The following is a 13,557-nucleotide window of genomic DNA, read 5'->3' on the forward strand; positions in this document are numbered from 1 at the left end:
GGTGGGGGATGGGGGTGAGGAGGAGGAGGAGGAGGAGGAGGAGGAGGAGGAGGAGGAAGATGAGGAGACGGTGGTGCAGAGGGCGGTGCTGTTGGAGAGGTTTGCGTTGTTGAATTTAGAGGCGGGGACGAGGAGGAGGAGGGGTGCGACGGTTAGTCGGGTGGAATAATAGGATAGAGTGATGGGGTTGGGATGGTGGATGGTGGGGGTGGGATTGTTGGGGGAGTCTTGGATGGTAGCTTTGGTTTGGGTTGGAGGTGTGGATTTGTTGATTGTTAGTCTACCTAGGTATATCCGACACCAGCAATGGAGTCTTATACCCATTTCTTCTTCTCGGATTTATAGTTTCTTAATGGAGTCTTTTTTTCTTTTTCTTCTAAAAATACCCATCTGCATTCTTCATGGTCTTTTTAAAGTCTTAATCAAAAGGTACCCTCCTCAACCCCCTCGCACCACCTTTCCTCGCCTCCCCCTCCGCGCCAACCGCAGCCGGTACGCGAATACCACAGCAATCACCCCAACCCGCACTCGCATGTACATGTCTCTTCCCCGTTTCATCATCAAATACCTTGACCTCCCCACCCTCTTCTTCCTCTTCCTCCTTCTCCACACCCGCCTCCTCTTCCGTGCTCATGCCCTCAACAGGCGGCACCAAACTACCAAACAAGAAATGTTGCATAACGGGTAGCTTCTCCAGAATCTCCTTGCGGAACATTTTCCGCATCCCGGATTCTATCTTCGCCCATGACTTCGCGGAGGATATGTCGTCCAGCATGGGTGAATGCCAGCGCAGACCCTCGACGTTCTTGACGGAGTTGACGAAGGATATTTGGTCGAGGTAGAGAAATTCCTTGCTCTCCTCTTCCAGTACCAACGCGTTGTGTATGCTCTTCGGTGTGATGTAAGGGTGATGAAGCAATTGCGCTGCGCCGAACAAGAACGGAAGGAACTGGTAGTCGTCCAGCCCCCAGACACCATGTGAACCGGCTGGCTCGAGGTAGTATGATTCCTGGACGCGGCGCATGAGGCGGAGGTATGCGGGGAGGACGACGAGCGCGAGCGCGGGGAAGGTAGTGTCGGGGAGTATGCCGATGCGATTTAGACAGAGCAGCCAGAGAAAGAAGTTGAGTTCGTGGCCGGATCCATAGTCTATTCTTCGTTTGTTTCCAAAGGAGTTGTGGAGGTACGTCGCTATCTCGTTGACCTGCGCCTTGTCGCTCAACCCGAGCTTCTCGTGCCATAGTGGTAACACCGTCTCTACTTCATCGAGGAAGGTGCGGAAGACTGGGTTGCCGAAGCGCGAGCCTGTGTCTTCTGGTGGACACCTGTCTAGCACCTTTTCTGCCTCCGCTAGTATCTGCACGACTGTCTTGACTGTGTCTGTGACTTCTTCATCTTTGACGCTCGAGATGCTGCGGTCGCGTACCGAGTCGGCGATGCCGAACACGAACGCTTCGACTAGCGTGCATGTCTTGCTCTTGAGAAATAGCTGGTGATCCTCTGGGCTCAATATGCGCCTTGAGGGTCGCGTGTACGTATGTGTCTCTAGATTCGGCGGCGCGGGTAACGAGGGCGTCGGTGGGGGAGGGGCAGACGGCGGTTCTCGCGATGTGGGGGCGCGTTTGCGGGGGATAAGCTTGGGGAGTTTGGCGCTGAGGTCTGGCGGAGGCGACGGGATGGCTGGCGGTTGCGTCTGTGTCATCATGCTGTGTACTTTATGTGTTGGTTGTTTAGGTGTGGATTGTTAGGGTGCTCAGCGTAGGAGGCGCATGGAAAGTGGAGGAACGGGCCGTGGCTCCGTGAACGTCATTCGCGACTTTCATCGAAGGTTCGTTACACCAGACTAATCTATCGAAGCTTCTGTTGCATTCAGAGAACGGGAAATAAGACAGGACAAGATGACATCGCTGTACCACTACACATCCTCGCCATTTTCTCTGTTCAGATGAGATGCATATGAAGCCTTGTGAACACCATGTATCTCACATCCTGAATCCGTCTCTACAGCCCACAAGACGTCACTCATTACACAAAGTCTTGCACAAACGTCGTTACATGCGTCTTCGGAAGCAAGGGAACGCCTCCGTCGTACCAGCCTTATCGGCAGGGCGCAGCGTGATGTCAGATCGTTGCAACCGACTCCATTGTGCAAAGTATACGATGCACGTCTCGGCTTGATTGAGCATTATACAGGTTGCGGTGAGCATGCTCTCATCATCTTCGGGAGCACTTCTGGTGTCCAAGCGAAAGACGATGTCATGTGGGGCTTGCGTAATGACGTTCCTCGGGCCATATGAGCTGAGTTTCTCTCGATGATTCCTCGGTGCGTTCGATTGCGCCGTTACTTTCTTACTTTGAAATGGATTGCTATCAATTCATGTCAGTTGTTCCATGCCATCATCTGTTCCTGATGATGCTACTGTGTCTTTCTGTTTCCTTCGAGAAGTCCGCACGGCTTTTGTGTCTACATGGTGGATCTCTTTCTCATACGAAAGAGGTTCAGCTGGTGAGATGAGAAGTGATAAGCAATGAACAAGGAAACGCGACATTTGAGCAGGACTTCATATACTCTTATCGTTTTGGTATATCCAAACATATACCATCTATATACATCCAAATCGTCCCTATCCAAACTCATCCCATCATACGATCCGCGGGTATCAAACGTGTTCTGAAGGCCCCTCAAACCCTCCATATCACCCCCTACAGCCTACACAAGAGTAGATCAACGACAGCCTTACATAACCGTACAGCACCCAAGCTTCTTGAGCAACCTGGACAAGCCCTTCTTGGCCATCTGCTCAATCTCATCATTTTGACCCTGCTGCTGTCCGTGATGTTGCTGGCCACCGTGTTGTTGACCACCATGCTGCTGGTGACCTCCATGTTGCTGTCCGCCATGTTGCTGGCCGCCATGTTGACCACCGTGCTGTCCACCATGTTGTCCAGGGTACCCTCCATAACTCGGAGCCTGAGGAGGCGGCGGCATCTCATGCACATCACCACCCTGCAGATTCACAAAGATCCTACCCTCGTTCTCCTCAGTGCGGTACTGCAATCCCAATTCGCGGCACACCTGCTCGACCCTCGGCTTGATCTTCTGGACATGGTTCCTGCTGTGGTTTCCCTTGCCCACAATGACATGTAGATGGCCTTCACCTCTCTGTCTCGCAACCCTAATCCTCTCTTCCAGGACATCCTCGGCCTCTTCTACGAACAAGCCGTGGAGGTCAATGGTATCGCCTGCGACTCTGCCCTCGGCGTTGTTTTCCCGGAAAATGTAGTCGCGCGCCTGACGGTTGTATTGGTCCATCTTCGCGGCGTGGGCTTTGCCTTCTTCGGAAAGCTCGTGGGCGCGCGCTCCATCGCCGGATTCGTAGGCTTGGTGGGCTTTGTCGAAGCAGGAGGAGCGTTTTGCGGCTTCTTGGCGCGCAAGGTCGCGGAGACGGTCGTACTCGGCTTCGGTATCGGCGGACGCGTGGTTGAGTGCTGGAGATGTTTGTCAGGCAATGCGCATTGTAGGTTGTGAGCGGTAGTGATTGTCCGTCAGGGCGTGTCAGGCTTCGAGTACGTACAGCGCGCGCCCAATGAGTGCATTTCCATGGCGGCCATCTTGTCGCGACACCAATTATAACAATAAAAATCGCGTGAGAAGGGTGGGTGGTGCCGTGTTATGTTGTTGTCGAGCGACAGCACACATTAAGATGAAGCTCGGAGCCGCTAAGCGGGTACATGCAGATGCGCAGGGTCCAGATTTGACGTGGCTCAGCCGTGAAGATCGGGCAGCCCCATCGTGGAGTACCCAAGATTGAACCACTGCGACGGTAACAATGCGCTGTACTGCGTGTAGACCGATATGAACATGAAGTGAATTGGGTGGGTATAATAATCGTACGATGCTGTTCGTGATGCTCGCAGTCGAGCAGAGCTTGCGCTGTGATTCCGCCAACAATTCTAACCCCTGCAATGCGTATACGACTGTTCAAGGCTGATGGCTGCGACATGGATGGGCAGGATCGAGAGTCGCCCTAGAAACGAATCTTCGGCCCAACGAAGACGATCAGGAAGGCGATCACCCATAGCCCAGCGATCATGCCATACAGCTTGATCCTGTCCCACCAACCCTTGCCTTCAGTCATCCTCCGCAGGGCACCCATTCTCCTGCTGGCAGCATCCATGTTCAACGTGTTCTTATCCAGCCCTGCAAGTGCGCGATCCACTACGCCTTTGTCCCCTTCGAGCGTGTTCCCAAAGTGTATTGACTGCTCTTTCAGTTGCCTCGCCATATCGAGCAAGTCCGTCGTGAGCTCTTCTTGTTCGTTGCGTTCGTGGGAGAGGAGCGCTTCTGTTTTCGCAAGCGAAGGGTCGGCTGTGCTTGAGGTAGATTTGGACGGAAACAAAGAGTTGCCGGATGCTGATTGAGTCCCTGCTGCGTTCGCCTCCGGCTTGCCTCTTCGGCGCAGCTCTGACGCGATGCCTTGTGCTGCATTCTGAAATGCTTCATTGCCTTCTGTAGATGTCGAAACATCGCGCCCGGCTTCCGTCTTTACTCTCGGTGCATACGAGGGAAACTGATCCGCGTCTTCTTCATCAGAGTCTACCGACCCTTCTGACTCCGTGTCGTCTAGCTGATTAAGCTCGTATATCCGTTGGTTGAGTTGCTTTATGAGTTCGCGTTTCTGTTGCAGGTCGTTCTGTAGTTCGGCTTTCTTCGACTTGGAGGGTATCGTAGAGGCAGAGTGTTCGAGGCTGAGGAGTAGGGTGCGGGCATGTTCAATGTTCTATGATACCATCAGTGTATGCAATAGAATGTATAACTGTGTGAAGCTTACCGCGCTCACACGTGCGCGCTCGTAGGTGGACTTTCGCAACTGCGGTGACGGGTCGACCAGTACTAAACGGTCTAATCTGGACAACAAGCGATTTAGATTGATGCTCGTGGTGTCGCCGAAGCCCGGAGAGCGAGTTCTTGTAGTCATCGTAACGGTTGTGGTGGTGCGCTTCTAGGTGGATGCGATTGAAAGCAGGCAAGAGTGATGAAGAGGTGACGCTGGCGGGGTAGGAACTGGTGCACGCTGTTTCTTAGGTCAAGACGTGTGTGTTCAGCTTGTATTTTCTCGAAGTTCTTGTTTTGTCAGGATGGTTTGGGCTTAGGCAGCGCGTAGTTGGCGAAAGGTGTTGTTCATGTGAATTTACGTGTTCTCTCCGACGTCACCGACGCGAACACCAATCGTGACATGGTGGGTCACCCCCACACAAGCCTAAGCTTTTGCTAAGACAACATCACAACATCTGGTACAAGTCTCATGAGAACAATTGTTCATAATATGATACATCCTCTTGGTATAGTACAAGTCATGTGGTCGTCTAAAAACTGACCAATTCCATCGCTACGCTGTTTTTGCGCAAATGCGGCATTGCATGCTTTCATCAAACTCCAGTCATCGCTATAACATGCTGAATGGATACACTCAAAGAAACAACAGAATGCTAATCAAACTACTTCTGAGAAGGAGTAATGGGGCCACGAGTGAAGCTACAAATTGTTAGCAAGGTGTCATGGTTCAGGGAAAAGAGGCATGACGTACTTGTTCCAGAGGGTTCCAAGGAAACCTGGCTTTCCGTATGCGTCGTGGAATGACTGCCTGCGAGCCATACTCTCTTCGTCTTGACGACGCTTGAGGGCCTCTAGGTTGCCAAATCGCTGAGCTGCGGAAGACTGAGAGATGTCAGCAGCTGTTGATATAAAAAAAACCCAAGTTAGGCTCAAATAGGATGAACTTACCCTGCGACGGCCATCGTAGTATGAAGAGCCAACTGAAGACTCTGAAGAACGACGGTCGGCCTCTTGCTTGGGTGCTTCGGGCATGGCTGGGGTGGTGTTGTCTCCAAAGACCTTGTGGTTCTGGGAAGAGTACTTCTGCTGGAATGGGGAAGGCATTGTGTGGTGGAGTTGGACTGATAGGGGTATTTGAGAAGGTTGGACTTGGTTGGACTTGTTGATAGAGGCTGACTGTATGTTTGAGCTGTGATACCGTCTTCTCAACGGACAGCAGCAGCTTCATATAGCCGTTGTTCAGCTGAATGTCTTCAAAGGTACGATCGCTCGTGGCCTGACCATTACGCAGACGATATCTGATCGTACCAATCAGACGATGCTGAACTTCCCCCGCATTCCAAACGTGCAGCTTGGACCCTGATTTCTGTAACAATGACATGGAAAGGGCAGTTGCTGAACGCCAACCTGCTTACGAGCTCACTGATCAGAGCAAAGGGTCCTTATCCAGCGAATCAGGTCTTGATGATTCATACGCGTCATGTACGGCTCGGGGATGCCTGGCATGAACCCCCGCTATCATGTCCTCCACAACGTGACTTCGATCCAGGCTGACAGTCGTGGTCTCGAAGATAGTCTGGGAGATTCCAGAACCGGTTGGATTGTCGGCGGACCCTTGGGGGGCTGAGTCACGTGCTAGTACCATTCATAGTATATCGATCGCGCTAGCCTTTGGAAGTAGATCGGTCTTGTCCCGATCACTGCTTGATCCCGGGGTAAACTGGAACCATGACGGCGTGGTGGACGGTGTGTTTGAGAACAAGACCTAAAGCAGCCACGCGCGTTGCCCTGCTTCACATCGAGCTCGACCAGCTCGACCAGACGGCTAACTCCGTTCAGCTGCAGAGCGCTGAAGCTGCCAAACCCTTATCGCCAGGTGGTACCTTGACATCTTGTGCATACTCCGGAGTACCGTATCGACCAGGTCATCGTTGTTTCTTTTTCTGCGAACGCTGTTGATGTCATCAGAGGACGTTGCTCGAACTACTCACCTTGCTTTGTGTTGCGTTCCACGGACCCTGTAAATCGTCCAGTTCACGGTCAACGGGCAGACGCGAACAAACCTCGCCCGGGCAGAGTCACGTGTATGACGTCAATGGCTTACTCGATGGCTGACTAAACACGACGCGTTACCCGATTAGATAAGCGAAGCTGGAAGAAAATGTCTTCCGCTCTTGCACTGCAGAACTTCTCCTCACCTACCAAGGTCACTCGCCTCTCCGATGCAGGCATCCACCAATCTTTTCGCGACACCGATGGCGACCGGCGCATCTTGAGTCAAAGAAACCGAGGTAGAAGCGACACGCGTCCTGAGCCGTGTCTTTAGAGTTTGAGGCTCCCCGCCGTTGGGTATCAGACTGGTTCTTACAGGTGAAGATTGGCAGGTACTGATGCAGATCTCTCGGCCACAGAAGAGCCGGGCCGATGAGAGAAAATCTCCCTCGTATCCAAGCTGTCCGAGTTTTGTCGCACAACACTCTCCTTTTCAATGCAGCCGCACACACATACACTCACACATGGCGCAAACTCAGTGCGTGTCATCGACTGCACTGCCTTGCCTCGACGTCCGCCTTGCCGTCGCCGGCCGAGGACCCTGACAACTGACAGGTCCACGAGGACGCCACCATGTACCTAGGTACCAAAGGTATGTTACATTCGCTCGTTCACCTCCCCCTTTCCTGATGATACCACAATTTTCAAAGCATAGTTCATCTTAGTCTTCGGACAGTGAGGAACGAAATCAGCAATGTCTTTCGCTCCTATCTGACACAAAAAACCCACAATTATTCACGTCTACCTTCTGGTCGAACACTTTCTAACAATGAATAGACTTTGCAGTATTCCCGCATCGCAGTGAGCATGCGCCACCAAGTAGGCCACAACCTGAGGCGCCTGCCAGACAACCGTCACCGGGTAAGCGATGTGTCGCCTGGTAACGTCTCAAGGCTAAATGCTGTGCGTGGTTTCTCCAAGCAGCCGCCGACGATGCCTGTGCCACAGCGCACGCTTGATAAGGCAATCTCAGTGGGATTGTATCACTGTGATGTATGCAGGTGCCGCCATGTCTGTCGTGAAGCGATGTCAGATCCGATTCAGAAGTCCGATTCAGAAGCAACTCCCATCGCCGCATGTGTGCGCGCGCGCATCTCCTTCTCCTATGAATAAATAAGATTTCAAGGGGACAGTCAGTGCGGAACGTTGCGGGTGAGCCGGCTGAAGGGAGGGAGGGACACCGTTGTCCCATACACCACATGTTATCAATCAAACGCTATTGCCATTGCGCGTTCGCCGGGAGGTGCGCAACGCTCAGCCTCTCCATTTGCATTGTTGCCATGATTTGAGAGGATTATCCCCGGGGTAAAGTTTATTCATGTTGATCGCGGGACTACACGAGAATCACAACGATCTTGTGTACCTCCGGTGCAACAGGCCCTGATTTTGCAGGTTTGGCGGCGTTATCGAGCCGCCATCCGGCCTCGCGGTTGGTGGTTGGCAGCGGCGATCGCTTCCCACTATGCAAGCCCGGCAATCCCCCGGCAACAATTCAGTTTAGATTCCCACAATTCGTACCCATGAGCGACATCGATATTTCGCCGACTCGGAACGCTGTCCTTCCAATGTAAGTCGCGAGACGTGCAGGATAACTGGAGAACCGAGCGCCGTCTCTGTGACGTTAGCGTTTGACACAAATTGATAAGAAAGCCGCCTTCCCAGCCCGACCGCCGAAGGATTTTGGCCCATTGGTTTTTGTACCGCCGAAGCACCGCAACAAGATTTTACTCGTGGGATATGCTTGTGGGGCTGTCTCCTATGCGTTGGCACTCGAACTAAGCCACCAACCGGTCAGCACGCACGCCCTCCCACACGTTATTGTCCCGCTCGTTTCCTCCCTCTCTTCTCAACTCAACACCACACACCTACCTACACACGACATCAGCAATCGCCTCTGCAAACCAGCACATTCGAGCGATTTTTCTGGCATCATTTGCTAGCAACGACCATCAAAGACGACACTCTCAAACAAGAGCCCTTGCTCAGGATGACAATTCGGAGCCCAGACGGAGCCCTATCCAGGTACTTACTGCCCAACGGTTTCCCCCCAACTCATGTTCTGCTTTACGCGTTTCTTACCTTTGACTACGACATCCTGTGTTGCTAGACTCATGTATTTCTTTCCTACTGTTTGTTTTTGTTTGCCGCCATTACAGCCCGCATGGATGCCCAAAGGATGCCACAGGATACCTTCCACTGGATGTGCCGCCCTGGTACAGGATCTCCACTTGGCCACTTTTCTTCAGTAACCCAATGCCGGATGCTTCCCAGGACAGCCTTGGATTCGAGAGACGTAGCGCACTGCCCTTGCAGTGTTTGTAGACACGACAATCACGAGGCCTCGCTGCCCCGACTTCAAAGCTATCATGCAGAGCTCTTGAATCGGCGGTCAACAGTCACGAGTGGATCCTCGCGCTAGTCACATGCACTACGACGCACTATCTGGAAGATGACCAACAACAACGGTATGCAAACCTGCACCGCCCCCAGGACAACGTAGGCAACTCTCAGCAACGTCGTTCATTCATGTTATGTTCGACTGCGCTCAGCGACACGACTGGTAGTATCAATGTACGCAATCCACACCTATGGAGCCCACAAGGATGAAGCCATCATGGACCTGCCTTCAGCACCTCAAGCCACATGGACTTCTCATGGACCCTGCCACCGTTTTCCACTGGACGCTAACGAGGACCACCATGGTCATGGACTGATTTGGAAACATTTGGAGATACGAAGTACGTACTGTAGGCTGAAGCTTCAGCCTATCCACATCGACCTATTGATCCGAAACTAACTTGACTGTTGTTGAAGGAGCATAAGATGTTCTGGATGATTTGCTCCGCTTTCATCTTTCCTGGTCTCATTGGACGTTACTGGATCTGACTGGATTATACACTGGATCACCAACTTCTCGCCAAAGGACTCGTGGACGTTTCAGCTTACCCACAATGTCGTCCCTACCTCCCCAGGAATCAGGTCGCTACCTCGCAAACAACCCCAATCTTACTGGCTTCCTAAGGTGCGTGCTAACCCCTGACGCCTCTGCGCTGCGTTGACTGACTCTTCTATAGGCATCCTCGGACATACTAACATGGCGTTTTCCTTTGTACATCTTCACGAACATGTTAGGTTTGCGCGTTTGGATACTAACTTTGGTGTCCAGCGACTCTTTCTTCGACTCACCACCGGAGAGTGCTTTCTACATCTCAAACATCACTGAGTGGAGGAAGGAAATCCCAGCCCCGGTCGTTTCCGCACCGGACTTTCCTTTCTCTTCAGACTTCCAGGACATGCACACAGCAGAATTCTTTGAAATCAAGGATACTGCTTCGGAGTGCAGCATGGACAGCGCATACCAGAGCCAGAGCGGCGCCAGCCGGCGCGGAGCCCAGAAGCCGGAGCTACACCACCAGGATAGCCGGATCAGCAGCCAGTTTGTTGGCAGCGACATCTACTCGCCGACAATGAGCTCGGAGAACTACAGCACATTCCCGGAGACCCTGGACATGAGCCACATGCAACCAGCCACATCCGGATCATGGAATGCCACAGAGGGACCCCTCACATATGCTAATTACTCTACAGCTCAGGACTACACACACTACTCGCCAGCGAACATGCCTCGCTTCGCACCTTCCACCATCGCCGACTCTCCACAGTGGGCTACATCCGAGACCACCTTCCAGAACAACCCTTTCACCTTCACATCATGGCCGACAAACGACACCATGTTCAACTCGCCTCAGCGATGGCACAGCGCCTCCTACGATGCCTCAGAGCGTCCCGCCACCCTACGCAACTCATCGTCATACTCTCTCCAAGAGGAGTCACGGCGAGCTTCAGCACAAGACGCTGGCTTCGGCGCTTTCGTCGGCACCCCGACCAGCACCGCCAGTGTTCACTTCCCTCAGACAGTCAACGTTCTCGAGGACACCAAGCCCGCATCTGTCGCCCACTCAGTGGAAGACAACGAGGACAGCCTCTCCCAGTCTGAGGCAGCTGAGACCAAGCTCGAAGAAGAGCGCACCAAGGTCGCCCGCAGCCACCCTCTCTACCAGCAGACACCAGACAAGGATGGAAAGTACCACTGCCCTGAGGAGGGCAAGGCCGGATGTACCCACAAGCCCACCGCTTTGAAGTGCAACTACGAGTATGTATCGTTCTCACACAACCCAACATGCACTGACACCTACAACAGCAAGTACGTTGACTCTCACCTCAAGCCTTTCCGCTGCAACAAGAAGACCTGCGTCGGTGTGCAGTTCTCCTCTACTGCATGCCTCCTCCGTCACGAACGTGAGGCGCACGGTATGCACGGTCACGGCGCGAGGCCGCACCTTTGCCACTTCCGCGACTGTGAGCGCGCTGTGCCAGGTCACGGCTTCCCTCGTCGCTACAACCTCTTCGACCACATGAAGAGAGTGCACCAATACGATGGGCCCACTACTGAGCCATCTCCGCCTGTCCAAGGGCACGCTCCTCGCAAGTCGGCGTCTCGCAAGCGCAAGGCGTCGGCTGAGGAGACTGGTGAGAAGCGCGTTAAGGTTGTCAAGCTCACTGCCGAGCAACAACGCCAGCAGCGTCGCGAGGCCCTCACCAAGGAGTTCTTGAGCAAGAAGCAGCACATCATTGATGTTCTGACCAATCTCAGTGCCCCCAACGAGCTCGGCGACGACATCCAGTTGACGAAGGAGGTCGTTGGCCTTCACGACATCTGCACTCAGTACCGAGATGTCTTCGGCGGCTGAATGAAGCACACGTCTGGTAGACTCCGTCTGCAGAGACAACCGCCAGCAGGTTTGTCATCACAAAGCCGGACCCCTACCCTTGTTTTTTCAATGCATACACATCGCGTTTGATTTTCTGCGTTCTCCGAAAGCCGGATGGATTCCCGCATGCCTCGCGGATGAAGGACCATGACTTCCCACAAGTCTCGGATGGATGCCACTTGCCCTGGATGGCCACAAATCTCCGGAGAAAACCCAGGATACAGAGCCAAGGACATGTCCCAGCCGTGGACTCGGATGCCAAAGGATAGCTAGTCAGCTCTTAGAGCGATAGCAACCCCGCTGAGGGGGAGAAGGACTGAGGTCTACTCATTGCACTATGCATGGCATGAGTTGGTTGATGTATCAGATTGATCTAATGTTAACGGAGGAGTGTAATTAGTACAGTTGTATTTCTTTGGCTAGTTGTCAGTACTCGGAAGGATGACCATGGAGAAGAGGTCGGTCTTGTATAGCCATCATTACCCGCCGCGCGGACGTTGGTGGCTGGAGGAGAGATAGTTCTTGCTTTTGTACGTAGTTTTGCTATTTATACTGTTGTTGTTTTACCTAAATCACTCTTCATGCGCATGTGTGACCTTTGGTGTCGTTGATGGCAATAGAGGGTGCCTCAGCTGCTACCTGGTGGGCGCCCTCCCAAACTCCGGCACATTTCGGCAGCCCCTCGTGCTTCCAAATACCTTCTATTCATCTAAAGAAGCCGATCGCGTGAAGTCCCAAATGTAGCAAGCAATCACCGAAGTCGTGAACGGCGCCCCACCGCCAGGTGCATTTTCGTCCGTAGTACAGTGGGTGGGACAAGCCGAGGTTGTGTCTGACCTGTCAGGCCCGATGGCCAGAGCCAAAGATCGGGTCTCCATCAGGGTCTTATTGCGTAAGCCTAAACCGCCAGTCAAACAGTCGTGCCTGGCTAGACCGAATCTTCGAGTAAGCAAAACACGGTCAACGGAGTTCCGCGTGTGCGTAGGATTATTAGGATTACGATTACGATCACATGCCATGATTCGATTGGGAGGGGCGACAAGCCGCACAGCCCCGCGTATCGCGACGAACTTCAGACCTGTTTTGCGACACGACTTAAAGCTCCGAAGCCTTACTACCACTTTTGCACCTTGTGCTTATACGACTTCTACACGCTCCTATACACCTGTTCTCGAGAAGAAGACTGTCTACGTAAAGAAAGAAGTACCAGGACGAACAGCACACTACACAACCATGGCATCCGCAACGAGCTTCTTCGACTTCAAGCCCAAGGACAGTACGTCACACCTCTCTTTCCTCTCCCTCTCCCCCATCTCTCTACGCAACAGCGACTAACAACCCCCCGCAGAAAAGGGCACCCCCTACGACCTTTCCAAGCTCAACGGCAAAGTCGTCCTCGTCGTAAACACAGCCTCGAAATGCGGCTTCACCCCCCAATTCGAGGGCCTCGAGAAGCTCTACAAAGACGTCAAGGCCAAACACCCCAACGACTTTGAAATCATCGGCTTCCCGTGCAATCAGTTCGGAGGCCAGGACCCAGGCTCCAACGACGAGATCCAGGAGTTTTGCCAGTTGAACTATGGCGTTAGCTTCCCCGTGCTAGGCAAGATTGATGTAAGCAACCAACGAACGAAACCACGTCTTATGCGATACAAACGAACACACGCTAATTACTTTCTTTCTGTGGCGCATAGGTCAACGGCTCCTCCGCAGACCCCGCCTTCGAATGGCTCAAGAACGAGAAGCCTGGCCTCATGGGCCTCAAGCGTGTCAAGTGGAACTTTGAGAAGTTCCTTGTTGGCAAGGATGGAAAGGTCAAGGGCAGGTGGGCGAGCACTAAGAAGCCTGAGGATCTTAAGGCGGATATCGAGAAGGAGTTGGCTGGTAAATAAGCGA

The 13,557-nt window shown here is 53.0% G+C and overlaps 6 protein-coding genes across 6 annotated transcripts; 2 read left to right on the top strand and 4 right to left on the bottom strand.

Moving 5' to 3' along the window:
- Positions 1-418: 418 nt before the first annotated feature.
- Positions 419-1,705, bottom strand: J4E79_005649 (uncharacterized protein; the record flags this gene model as incomplete). Its single annotated transcript, XM_049354527.1, has 1 exon — positions 419-1,705. One exon carries the CDS (start codon positions 1,703-1,705, stop codon positions 419-421), a length of 1,287 nt encoding a protein of 428 aa, XP_049210650.1.
- A 1,032-nt stretch (positions 1,706-2,737) lies between these two features.
- J4E79_005650 (uncharacterized protein) lies at positions 2,738-3,612 on the bottom strand (the record flags this gene model as incomplete). Its single annotated transcript, XM_049354528.1, has 2 exons — positions 2,738-3,489; positions 3,576-3,612. The coding sequence occupies 2 exons, from the start codon at positions 3,610-3,612 to the stop codon at positions 2,738-2,740; spliced, it is 789 nt and encodes a 262-aa protein (XP_049210651.1).
- Positions 3,613-4,028: 416 nt separating this feature from the next.
- J4E79_005651 (uncharacterized protein) lies at positions 4,029-4,979 on the bottom strand (the record flags this gene model as incomplete). Its single annotated transcript, XM_049354529.1, has 2 exons — positions 4,029-4,781; positions 4,833-4,979. 2 exons carry the CDS (start codon positions 4,977-4,979, stop codon positions 4,029-4,031), a joined length of 900 nt encoding a protein of 299 aa, XP_049210652.1.
- Positions 4,980-5,499: 520 nt separating this feature from the next.
- J4E79_005652 (uncharacterized protein) lies at positions 5,500-5,941 on the bottom strand (the record flags this gene model as incomplete). The annotated part of the gene is made up of 3 exons (XM_049354530.1): positions 5,500-5,536; positions 5,589-5,719; positions 5,786-5,941. 3 exons carry the CDS (start codon positions 5,939-5,941, stop codon positions 5,500-5,502), a joined length of 324 nt encoding a protein of 107 aa, XP_049210653.1.
- A 3,899-nt stretch (positions 5,942-9,840) lies between these two features.
- Positions 9,841-11,640, top strand: J4E79_005653 (uncharacterized protein; the record flags this gene model as incomplete). Its single annotated transcript, XM_049354531.1, has 2 exons — positions 9,841-9,911; positions 10,056-11,640. 2 exons carry the CDS (start codon positions 9,841-9,843, stop codon positions 11,638-11,640), a joined length of 1,656 nt encoding a protein of 551 aa, XP_049210654.1.
- A 1,254-nt stretch (positions 11,641-12,894) lies between these two features.
- GPX1 (glutathione peroxidase gpx1) lies at positions 12,895-13,553 on the top strand (the record flags this gene model as incomplete). Its single annotated transcript, XM_049354532.1, has 3 exons — positions 12,895-12,937; positions 13,010-13,275; positions 13,356-13,553. The coding sequence occupies 3 exons, from the start codon at positions 12,895-12,897 to the stop codon at positions 13,551-13,553; spliced, it is 507 nt and encodes a 168-aa protein (XP_049210655.1).
- Between the last annotated feature and the right edge of the window lie 4 nt (positions 13,554-13,557).

Source organism: Alternaria viburni (assembly GCF_023758015.1).
Source record: "Alternaria viburni strain BMP 2772 chromosome Unknown scaffold_11, whole genome shotgun sequence".
Classification (NCBI taxonomy): Eukaryota; Fungi; Ascomycota; class Dothideomycetes; order Pleosporales; family Pleosporaceae; genus Alternaria; species Alternaria viburni.